General features: G+C 35.8%; 1 protein-coding gene across 1 annotated transcript in view; it reads right to left on the reverse strand.

The window, feature by feature from the left end:
* The window catches only part of LOC128740156 (uncharacterized), a 298,630-nt gene that overhangs the window by 123,822 nt on the left and 161,971 nt on the right, over positions 1–12,837 (reverse strand). The window contains exon 9 of the mRNA XM_053835681.1: positions 10,383–10,520. Coding sequence (XP_053691656.1) covers positions 10,383–10,520 — 138 coding nt within the window. The remainder of the gene's footprint in view (positions 1–10,382; positions 10,521–12,837) is intronic.

The following is a 12,837-nucleotide window of genomic DNA, read 5'->3' on the forward strand; positions in this document are numbered from 1 at the left end:
AAAGGTTTTAGTGATGGTTAGAGACCCCTCCCCCACTAAGAGAGGGGGGGGGGGCTCCCATACAAATGAAACATAAATTTCTGCATAACTCGAGAACTAATCAAGCAAATAGAACAAAATTTGGCATGTGGGTGTTTTTGGTAACAAGAATTTATTCTATGGTAAATTGAGACCACTCCCCTCTTTCGAAGGGGAATTTTAACTCCTCTCCCCTTTAAGAGGGGGGGGGCTTCCAAACAAATTTCCTCATAACACGAGAACTAATCAAGCAAATGGAACCAAATTTGGCGTGTGAAGGTTTTCGAGAGCAAGAAAATTTTCTATAGTGAATTAGGACCCCTCCCCACTTTAAGAGGGGGGGGCTCCTGTACAAATGAAATACAAATTTCCTCATAAGGCCATTACAAATATTTTATAAAGTTTTTGTCCTTCCGGTGTTCGCCTACTGAAGGGGGGGGGGAGAAAAAAAAACAAAGTGAATTTTTTTATCGAGCAAAAAAAACATGGATTTTAAAATTTTTATTTAAGGTTTAAACGTGACAACCGAATCTATTCTTGCTTATAATATATACGTTATTATTTTCTATGCAAAAATATACGAAAAAAGACAAAAACGAAGGAAAATTTTTTAAATTCCATTGTTCGAATTCCCATTTCTGTTTCGTGCTAGAAGCGTTAATTCAACTCGGAGACTCATTTTTCGAGTTTTTCAGACTGTAGAGCCCACAGACAATTTATAAAAAGAAATTTGACTCATATCCTACAAATTATTTTTTTGCCCCCCGATTTCTTAAGCCAATTTCCAAGGGGGGGGTGACAAAAACTTTAAATAGGATTTGCAACGGCCTAACTAGAGAACTAATCAAGCAAATGGAACCAAATTTAGCATGTGGGTGTTTTTGTAGGCAAGAATATTTTCTATGGTGAATTAGGACCCCCCCTACTTTAAGAGGGGGGGCTCCTATACAAATGAAAAACAAATTTTCTCATAACTCGAGAACTAATCAAGCAAATGGAACCAAATTTGACATGTAAGTGGTTTTGGAGGCAAGATTTTTTTCTATGGTGAATTGAGACCCCTCTTCTCTTTAGAAAGCGAGTTATGACCCATCTCCCCTTTAAGAGGGTGGGCTTCCATACAAATGAAATGCAAATTTCCTCTTATCTCGAGAACTAATCAAGCAAATGGAACCAAATTAGGCATGTGGGAGTTTTAGATGACAGAAATTTTTTCTATGGTGAATTACGACCCCTTCCCCTTTTAAGAGGGGGGGCTCCCATACAGATGAAATACAAATTTCCTTATAACTTGAGTACTAATCAAGCAAATGGAACCAAATTTGGCATGTGGGAGATTTTGAAGTCTTGAAATTATTTAATGATAGTTAGAGACCTCTCACCCCTATGGTAGGGGGATATGGACCCTTATACAAATAAAATATAAATTTTTGCGAAACTCAAAAACTAATCCAACTCGAGAAATTCGAGACTCTTCCATAAAACATTAGTCAATAACAAGACCACAAAAGCTATCTATAGTAACACTAGATCATTAAGGACGAGACGGCCGCGAGTGTTGTCGGCGACCCGCTGTCGGAAGCGCCGCTCACTGAGGGGAGGCAACTCCCCGCAGAAATCACTATTGTCTAGGTTTATTTGTTTTCCTAGGTCAACCTGGGTTTCCTGGAACGAGCAACAGCGAATAAGGAGAGGATCGCGAAATGGTACTTTCCACAAAAAAGTTTTCCGTGAAACATTCCGCTTAAGGTTTTTCGCAAAATGATATTCGGCGAAATGTTGTACAATCATGGCGAATATTACTATCCGCTTTCTGGCTATGCAATGAGGGGACAGGGGAGTTGTTTTCTACTTTACTGTGAGGAAAAATTGCAAATTTGTATATTAAACTACCCATTCCAGGTAACTATTAACCATTAACATAAGCAGTAAATCAGCGTATCAGGCATTTTATACTGCACGTTGTTGTATGTTAGCTTTTTGATTGCATAGGTGTTGTAAATTTGCATCCAAAATTGTGTTCTAATTCTTCGTGTCGGTAATTAGCTGTAAATTAGCATTGTCAGCACTATAAGAAGGTTATCAGTAAAGTAGCTGTATATTTTGCCAAAATAGCATTTAAGTAGCATTTAAGGCGACTTAAATGCTTATTGGCCTATATTTGAATAGCATTGGTGATGCTTATTGGTTACCTGGGATGCTTTCATAGTTACGTAACTGCCAAAATGAATCATCTAAGGTTGAACTCCTCAGAAACTTGCAAAACTCGAGATTGTGACAAAGATCATCCGAGATTGATGATTTATGTACAACACAGGTTAATTTGTGGCAATACGATGTTTGTCGGGTCAGCTAGTAAATTAATAAAAACACAAAATTCTATACTTCCGCAGGCATCCGAAAACGAACGAATAAAATCAGTTGGCTGAAACGCGTCACGTAGAAAACAAACACAGTATTATTTCATCAAAAAAATCAAAATATCTCAAACCTAGCTATGCATAATGTTAAGGATTAATATTTCCTTTTATAACTTTTTTTACTCGTACTTACTCAAATTAATAACAACTTGTGCTTACTGAAAAAAGGATCTATCAAAATTTAAAAGTTCTCCGACTTTGTTCAAATTTTAAAAACTAATTCATTTTCAAGAAGTTTTAAACAGGTATTTTTTTTTGACGTAGGACTATTTCTTTGTTTACTATACTGGGACTGGGTAGCCCTTTGTAAAAACGAAAAATAGAAGTGTAACGTTTGAATAAAATATTTCAAACGCTAATAGCTACTATAATACTGAACGAAACATAACAGTTAATATGTCGTTGGATAGATAAAATGTCCAGCAATTTTATAGTAACATATAAATAATAATTTTTTATACGCTAAATAGTGAAAATGTGTGTAAAGTTTTAAGGTCGAATTTTCCCATACATTTCCCTTGTGATCGCCTAGCTTCACAGGCACGGACGACAATTAAATACACCAAAGGATTTGGATCCAAATGATAACCTTTGAGACCACTTTGTAAGCCACACCCCTTTTCCAATCCAATTGGCAACATCGATGGCTATTGACGGCAACACCGACTCCGAAGACAAGCGGAATCAGCGGGCAATGGCCAACGTGAATCCCACACGATGCACTTTACGTTACATTTTGCATTATCCCTATCGCAGACCTTGCGAAATTGTTCGATAGCTTGCTCAATCAGTGTCAGACAATCATTTAAGCAGCAGCAGCCGATATGGTTTCCTCCCACACCTACACTAGCTTACAAGTAGCAACGGCAGTGCCAGTGACTATAAAATAGCACACTAGGTTCGCCGTCTGCTCATTTATCGCACGATCGCACTGACGGGCGGTCAGTACTTTTATAAAACTAATCCATTTCTACTTTACAGTGATTTGGTATTTCCGATCACTCCTGTATTAGCGGGCAACCATCATCCTAGAGTCTAAAGGACCGAATAGCGACATCCATCTATATATTGGCAACAGTAATTATAGTACTGATTTTTAAGAAGGGCTATCAGCTCAAACATAGTTCTTTTCAGGGCCACCAAACAATTTCAAACGGCTTTTTTTTCAAAACCACCATTGATTCAATGAAGAATTAAATCAGAATATTTCGCTCTTCTTTTACAAATAAACACTCAAACAATGATACTCACAGATACTCAAATATGCATATGCCATAAATGCAGTTTGCATTAGTCTTTGATCTAATGATCAGACCTAAAGTTATACTTCATCGATTAAAAATGTTATCAATGTAATGAGTATTATATAACACAGTCCTACGTCACCCTTTCGTACAACCTAAGGGTTGTATACCTTGTAGTTTTTTTTTGGGTGCCTCCTCCTATCCACCAAAGCAAAGCAAAGCCTAGGTGCTGCATTCCGCTATCGAAACTTGACCTTCTGTTTTTATACGACAGACTTCGCAGCCAGCTATTAGAGTACAGGACAATTGTAGGGCCAGTTGCTACGATCCTATTGACTCTAACAGCCTCTCCCAGCCGAGATTCGAACATACGACGACTGGCTTATTAGGCCGGCATCATACCTCGAGACGGGAGGCCCCTCCTATCCACCACCAGGTGGATTAAATCGTGATTTTTTTTATTAATCAACATCAATTTGTCAACGTTTCCTTTCTATAGTACCGTCTGCCGGGGTCAGATTGGGCTAAAAAAGCATAGGTTTTTGTTCTTTAGCTTATTATACACATAATTTAGCGATTAAGTTGATTTAAAGCCCGTCAATATATACTTCAATGTTTAGTTAACAACTGCTAGAAAAATGGTTTAATTACAATAAACATTGATAATATTAAAATTACATGAACTTTCGCACAATCTCACCCCTTCTAGGGGGTGACATCGTGCCAAAACCATAAAGTTAAGCCAAATACATAATAAATAAACAGTAGCGTATCTATGAACAATACACATGTAGAACAATATGAACTAGTCCGTATGGGGCCAGCCATGAACCACGTAGGCTATTAGAAGTCGGAGTATGATCAAAATTACGCACCTTACAAATTATAATTAAACGTATGCACGAAAACTATTCGGGGGGTCTACAACAGCCAATAATAAGTACGTAGTTTATAGACAGCTGAATATGTAGTAGTGTTTCCAGGCTTTAGAAATGAGAAATTAAACGGGCGTAAAATCTCAGAAGTCTTATCTATTTGATCATCCAACAAAGTTAATTATTTACTTCGTTCGAGATACTGCGGCCAGAGGACACGCAGTCAGCCTAACCTTTAATACCGACCTTATATGTAAGGTAAAGCAGATTTGTCTCATATTAAAGTGTTTATTCAAACACGGAGCGAAAAAGCTCCAGTTTGTGTCAAACAAAATGATTGTTGCTTTAAGCCTCAATAAAATATTTTTATAACAACCTGAAAATATTGTTATTTCAAAACGAGATTCTGTTTGAATCAAGAAAATAACAGTTTTGAATTAAAAGTAAAGTATTTTGAAATTTGAAGTTAACATTGATATAACAATAAATATTTCCATTTCAATCATACATTTCAGTTTGAAACAAAACGAAATTTTTGTTTGTGCGTAAAACAACCATAAATATGGATGAAACTACATTTTAATTCTCCGTGAAGGACCTGGAATTTCTAGAGAAAAAGTAAAAATGAATTTTAATCGTTTAGCAGACTTACGATACCGTCTTTGAAAGATAATACAAATCTAAATTGTCAAAATATTGTGTTTCCTAGTAAGCAATGCAGGTGTATTGCTGTACACTGACGCATTTTTGTTCTGTATGTGAATTTCACGCGCCGAACCGATCATTATAGCTTGGCACAATCTCACTTCGTGGAGCTCAGGAAGTGCGAAATTCAGAAAAAAAGCTTTCGTAATCAGAAGCCGTCCAACGCATAATAACCTTCCAATATATTGTGAATGAATACTTTATCTACCTTCAGATTAGCAAGTTGGTGCGATTTCTTGTTTGGGTGTTTATATGGGACATTTATTGTCAACGTTTTTTCCCAGTATTTTTAAGCCTAAGTTTGAAACCCTTTTTTAGCCAAACTGTTCGCAAATATTATTTATGTTCCATTCCACGTTATGAATAATTATGTTATGTTTCAAATCGTCTTGGACTTGAGCCATCAGTTTGCATAGATCTGATTTATTTTTATAAACAAACAATCTGGCACAATCTCACCCCCGTATCCCAATGTCACCCCGGATGGCGGTAATTGACGTTCATGACCTGCTTCTTAGCTACTGCCTTCAAAGGGTTTTACTATTCATGAAGCAAGAATCGGAATTTGTTAACTAGTACAAGAGACAGGAATAGTTTGCACAAACTGTCACAAACATCCACATCTAGGCAGCTCTATGAGAGTACAAATGATTACTTAAGGCGCGATTTTATAAAAACCGCTAATAAAACTATGAGCTCCACCAGAACTTTCTGATGATCGCTATAAAGAATCCTCAGAATATTTTCATCTCTATCAGAATTAGATCATTCTGATCGATTTGGTTTATAGCGACCATAATAAAATATCTCATATAATAATTAATGAATATTTGAGCATATGCGCATTAAACTTTATTGTGCATATTGATATGTTAGGTGGATAAAATCAACGCGTCATTGAAGTTTTGCAATTTTCGAAAACTGGTTGTTTTAATAAAATTAACATACATATTCAGTTAATCAATCTCAATTTCGAGCATAATCATTTTAGTTATTTCCTTTTACAGGAAAACCGATTGATAATAACTTTCTCTCTACAAAACACGTTGCTTTGATGAATTTTGTTTGCGAGCTAAACCTAAATCCTAAAATGATTTTGATGTATTCTTCATAATAGCAGCAAAAAACTGTTTGATCAGGGTGTTACCGTTTTAGTAGCTCTATAGAACTAGCAGATTTTTTTGCGGTTTAACAAGCAACCGCGATAAGATCAATTTTGATTGGTGCACCATTTTGTATTGCTGCACCACGCTTATGGTAAGTTCATAAGAGACGTGGTACAGCCAACTAGTTTTATCGTGCTAATATAAGAAACTACAATAAAATTGCTTCATTAACAGTTTTTTATGTTTTCTAGTTAGCTATAAACGTGTTTTGACTCGTATCCTCTTGGTATTGCGCAATACTACAATAAAGCCACAGGCAATGATTAACACCGCAATAAAACCTTTATAAAATTCAAGTAAAACCAAGTGGCTTTAGAATTGTTACTTGGTATACGACTTATATAGTAATTCCTTAAATAACGAAATGGGTGGCACTGCCCGTGCGCCCGCTATAATTTCTTAATTGCTCCATAAACGTTAAAGCTAAATTTTGGCATATTGTTCGGGATCAAAGGCTTACCAGCCTTATGTATACGATCGTGGAGAAGACACAACACTTAAAACTCTTACAAAACATGCCTAAACCATGCTATGTTTTGTAAGAGTTATAAGTGTTGTGTCTTGTCTGCGATCGTATAATGGTGCTCTTACGTTAGCACAAAAGTTAAGTTAGGATATATTCAGCTCTATCTATATTTATTTATTTATTTGTATTTGTTGATGTGTAAATGATGCACCTCAGTTTGTTTAGGTTGGAATTAAAAACGAGATGAATTTTTATCTAGTGAAAGAAAATTTATTTAGGGTGAAACTACCAATATTGGACACTTGAATTATCTTCTTGTATGGATTAGTTTAAACCAGTGTTGCGGAGCCCACACTCTCGTGTGGTCTAATTTTCTAACGAACACGCCGGCATAAGCATCGCTTTCTGACTCTCGCTCCTATTTATTCAAGCACTGCGACTAGTGATGTGCGAAATTTTCAATTATTCGATTACTGATTAATCGGCGAGCGTTGTCTGAACTAATCGATTAATTCAACTATTCGTACTAATGGTATTCGATTAGAAATATTCGAATACTTTTTTTTTATTAATTCGATTAATCAACCGATTATGAACAATTAGAGGCCATTCTTCGGGGATTATTCGCATTCATATTATTTCCTTTGAACTATTCCATTGAAAAAAATCCAACAGGAATGCGTAAAAATTTTCTGTAGTTGACATTTAGCCCTATCAATCCAACTGTTGATTTAGGGTTATTGTTACTTATTTTAACTGAACAAAAGGTTTGTAACAGTCAGGTGCCGAAAATATATAAAATGGGAAAGGCAACTAGGAAAAAGTGCCCAACATAGCTCTAGCCATCCCAAGCCCCTACCTAGCGCCTCCACGTGGCCATAGCTGGAAACACTACAATTTGTATAATTGAGTAGCCAAGCTAGGAGGTGCGGGGTCGTGCGGTTGTCAGTCCTAACCTTACAAATGTAGTTTTAGGCAACCATTAAACTACACGACTTTATTTTCAAGTATTATATGATTTATACTATTTTTTTTGGCAAACTAATCTATTTTCAGAGAGCGAAATAATTCGCTATATCCTTGGCCAATTGCAGCCTGGCTTCTGGTCTAAATGCCATTAGTTCATCCCTGAGGGTCCGGAGTATCACTTAACATTTATTAGCAAAGATGCTCCCAACGACTGTAAATAAATCATTATCTATGTATATGGGAAGCGTTTAGTACGGGAGGTCCACGCTCTCTTCCTTCCCCTTGATTTCAAGGAATTTATTGGAATTAGGTATTTTTTCTGGTTCCACTTGATTCCTTGGAATTCTCTCTGCGATACATGCTGCGCAGTTGGCCTGGCCGTTGACAAGAAAAATGATTGATTCAAGTCATCGTCATTTTCCAGGATGCCTTCCAGAATTGGCTGCGTTAGCGTGAGATTAGATTCCGGTGTATGCCAACTGAAGAGGAAGGGGGCAAAAAAAACAAATATTTTTTTAATCGAGCAAAAAAATATTCTCGTTTTTGGTATTTTATTATTTAAAATTTTAACGTGAAACCCAAAGCAATTCTTGCTTTTCATAGATACGTTATTACTTTCCATGCCAATACCTGCAAAAAGAAAGCAAAAATCGAAAGAAAATATTCTTTGAAGATTTTCGGAAATTCCATTTTTTAAATTTCCATTTCTGTTTCGTGTTAGAAGCGGTAACACTCCGTGCACTCATTTTTCGAGATCTTTGGGCTGTAAAACCCACAGACAATTGATTTTATAAAAAAATTGAGTTAAATCCTACAAATTATTTTTTTGCCCCGAATTTTGCAAGCCAATTTGGAAGATAGGGGGAGAGGGGGTGACAAAAACTATAAAAATAATTTGCAATGGCCTTATTACAAGAAATTTTGCTGAACACAGTAACCTTCTATCTCTTCAGCAAAGATAGAAAAATCCTATTTCTCATATATTTTAGTAAAAGGCGAAAGATTTACCTATTTCTCATATATATATTTTTTTGTTTAGATTATAGTCACTTTAGCCAGCTTTGGGTCATTCGTGACTTCTGCGGGGTTGGGATTTGAACCCGGGTCCTCGGCGTAAGAGGCGTGAAAGCTAACCACTTCGCCGGGACTGACCCCAATATTTTTCATATAAAAAACCGTTTCATTCAGTATTTCTATTTTAGCGGTTTTTGTAGTTGTATAACTTTTTTATGTTTTACAAAGTTATACAAATAGTGAAAATACACAACAATGCTGAATATAGTATACCTCTATCTTTGCTCATTTAAGAAATATAGAACTTTTAATATAAAAATACCCTAACTTTGACCCCGAGTTACGCGTAAAAAGGTATCCTTTCATTCAAAAACTATCCCCAGGGAATCAGAATTTCATGCAGACTGAAAAGTTTTATAAATAATGTTTAAAAAAGTTTAAAAAGCACAAAAGTTAAACAAAATTTATAGGCTGACAAAATCGGTATAAAAAGCTGATAAAATCGGGGGTAGACAAAATCGGAAGCTGACAGAATCGGAACATCATTATATTTTTAAAATTTTTGAACATTTCTACAAGGTAGGGCATATTTTTTTAAAGTTTTTTAAAGTTTTCCGCTGCCAAAGAAAGTTTACCAGATAATAATTTTACTTGGTTTTTGGTCCAAGACTAATTAATTTTTGAAACAAGGGATGTCCGAGAAAATCAAAAAATCTCCCTTGGTATTTTCTAAGAATGTAGGAGGCCTATTAAATATTAATTTTAAATTCATTTTTTTTTTTAATATTGATTTATTTGAGTACGTGTACAAATATCTGCAATTTGGAATCCTTCGACCCAAACCTTTGCGATAATTTTAAAAGTACCTATACCAGAAATAAGCAGGATAAGCATAAGCATAAGCATAGGATACCGCCCGTGTGCTGCTACTCCGTTATTGACCAGGACTGATGGACATTGCAAAATGATGGCTGGAAAACCCATACTTGGGGCAGCAGGCTATTCCTCATTGTGCAACGTGATCATATCCCTGCATGCTGATCAATACCAACGCCGGCCACGTCCGAATGCGGGTCCTGGTGGGACAGGAAGGAAGTACAATACTCCCGTAGCCTAGCTTGACTTTTGCTACCGGCTAAAAAGAAACATATCAAATTTCACATCTTCACAGCAGCATGAAACCCAGTTTCTTTTCAGTAGTGCTCCATGCTCTAACCCATATGCATTTTCAGCTCAGTGCAAGACTGATTGAACATTGAATGTATCATTTAATTCAATTTAATTTACATTTAGTGATTTCAATGATTGAAAATGTCAATAAACTTCAATACAATGTGCACCGTGTAAAAACGGCGATTTCATTTAGATAACATGTTTACAAATTAAGATATCAATCAGCTTTAAAATATTTTACACTGTAATAAACTGTTACTTAACAAATATGTATATGTCGTGCCTCGATCGTTTATAATGTAAAAAAATGTAAATAGGAATATAATACTCACATAAACTTCTTCCCATTGTGAAACATATCGCACTAACCGCGAAAGTCGTAGTAACCTCACCAAAGATAGAAGTTTTGCCAATCGGAGTATGCGTAATGCTCTGCCGGCGTGAAGAATTTGAAACGAGTCCGAAAAATCCTGCAATAAAAGAAAAATCGTTGAAGCATACATGTAGAGCAATTCCAGGGGTAATCTGTTAGAAAACTAAAAAGTCTTGCACGGCCCTTTCCGATTTGAATGAAACTTTAAACATGTCAATTGAAAATTGATCCAACCAAATGCGAATCTCATAAATGTAAAAACCCAGATAAGAGTTAAATTTCCTATGCTGGTCCAGCAAAGAATAACCAAGACCAACCTCGTGTTTTGTCTTGACCGTGAAATGAGGTCAGGCACATAATTAATTTTTATAACGGCAGTTTTTTAAAATTACGAAGAAAACGGTAGAAGAAATTAACAAACCACAGAGTCGATAGGATCCAAAAGATTGCGATCAGGCGTGAAGGGGAAGCGGAAGATGTGGTAAGGGAGGGTCATTGAAGCAACGCATAAGAAATAGTGTAGGTTGTGGAGAAAGAGGCACAATTTGTGTCTGTAAATAATTTAACCCGCTAGTGTTGGTGAAGTTCTGAAGTATGTCGCAAGATTGTGAGGAACGTGCTGCTCGAGCCAACGATGCTGATACCTGATACGTCGCACGCTTAATAAGGGGGTTGTGGAGTTTCTCGTGTGTAAAGTCCGATATGGTTCACGCGCGTAGAGGTGCATCACTAGCAACCAATAGTGTTGCTATAGGGTAGCACTGAACACTCCTCATCAACATCAGCTGGCTTTACTCCAATTAGCTGATGAATTTGTTGAAGTTTTACTTCTCCCAGTGGTTTAGTAAGTGTTCGAATCGTGAGCGAACTATATTTTTAGAGCAGGCCTTTATTTTATAGCTTAAAACTAAAATAAATTTTATGTGATAATTTTCATTAATGAAAGACAATTATCCTTACATGAGTAGCTTTTCCACGATAAATCGTCAATTGATTACGACGCGTAATTCTATTTCACCTGAACGTCTAGGAGGATTAATTCCAAATTTCTCGCAACTCACAACGCACTTACAACTTTTATTCACTTACAGTTTGTGATGGCTGGTTTTGTATAACAATTAGATTACTAATGAATCATAACACGCATTCCTTCTAACTCACTCTATTTCTGTAACATTGATAAATCCGCTTTCTAACACTTTTCAACCAAAGCAGAAATAATTCACCGCTGTTTTAACTATTAATTTGTATCTCACTTCAATTTCCACTTCTGTTAAACATCAATTTTAACTTTAATCAAATTTAATCTTTACTTTATAATTCTTCTAAATTAACTTTGTTTTCATTTCATACTGTGCGAACCAAGATGTCTATTTTGTTATCTAGGTTGCGCCAATTCAATCTTATGACTGTATTTGTATAGACGTTACTTTACCAAAGAGATAGTGGCAGGTGCATCGGTGCCACAACAGTAAGAATGACTGTCTCCATTACTTCTGTTGGGCAATATTGGATATTCACGATATCCGTTTTCACCAAATCCGTAACAAAGCAGTTTTAAGTGTCAACAAGCTTTGATTTTCTAGAAGATCTGTCAGTAATAGTAAGCGCAATACAGCTTTGATTGTCCTCATGGAGTAATATAGGTATATCTAAAATGTCTCCCATATCGTGCCTAAATTTCCACAACCATTGTAATTTCTGCAAACATTCTGCAAGTGCCACGTATTCCGCTTCTGCACTCGATAGCACCACGGTTGCTTGCTTGCATGAGCATATGCTACAAGACCGCCTCCAAATTTAAACAAAAAACCCGAATTATTCCACCTAGCGGCGAGACTTAGCCTTTCTACTGCCACAATAATCATTATTTAATTTTTAAGGAACATCTATAATTAACTTAACTATATTTTTAAATATCCGTTCCGTATTCCTCAAAATCCTTATTTGCCAGTAAAACTCACAACGTATTGCGTACAATAATTATATTTTCTTTCCTTGCATGCGTAAATACTTTAAAGCGTCATTTATGTTACTTGATGAACACCTTATTTAGTTTCATAATATTTACGTGATTTATAGAAATATAATGTAAACACAAAAGATAATTTTTGCAGACTTGAATGAATATAAATAGAAAATTGGAAATTAACCCTCTAACGGGTCTACAGACGGCCTTAACTTTCGGGCTTCAGAGCCACATACGAAACTTGTTTTGAATTGACAATATGAAATATGTGTTCATAGCAGGTTTTTTGATCTTTTGATATTAATACTATGCGTTCAACAGTTAATATCTTTGAAAAACAATAGTTCAGAAAAATTATCATTATATTTCGCTTTTGAAGAAAAAGGATACAACAAAATAATTAATCTCAAAATTTTACTATTAGTTTGCTTGGCCTCACTTTTGC

The sequence above is a fragment of the Sabethes cyaneus genome, chromosome 3 (assembly GCF_943734655.1).
Source record: "Sabethes cyaneus chromosome 3, idSabCyanKW18_F2, whole genome shotgun sequence".
Taxonomy (NCBI): domain Eukaryota; kingdom Metazoa; phylum Arthropoda; class Insecta; order Diptera; family Culicidae; genus Sabethes; species Sabethes cyaneus.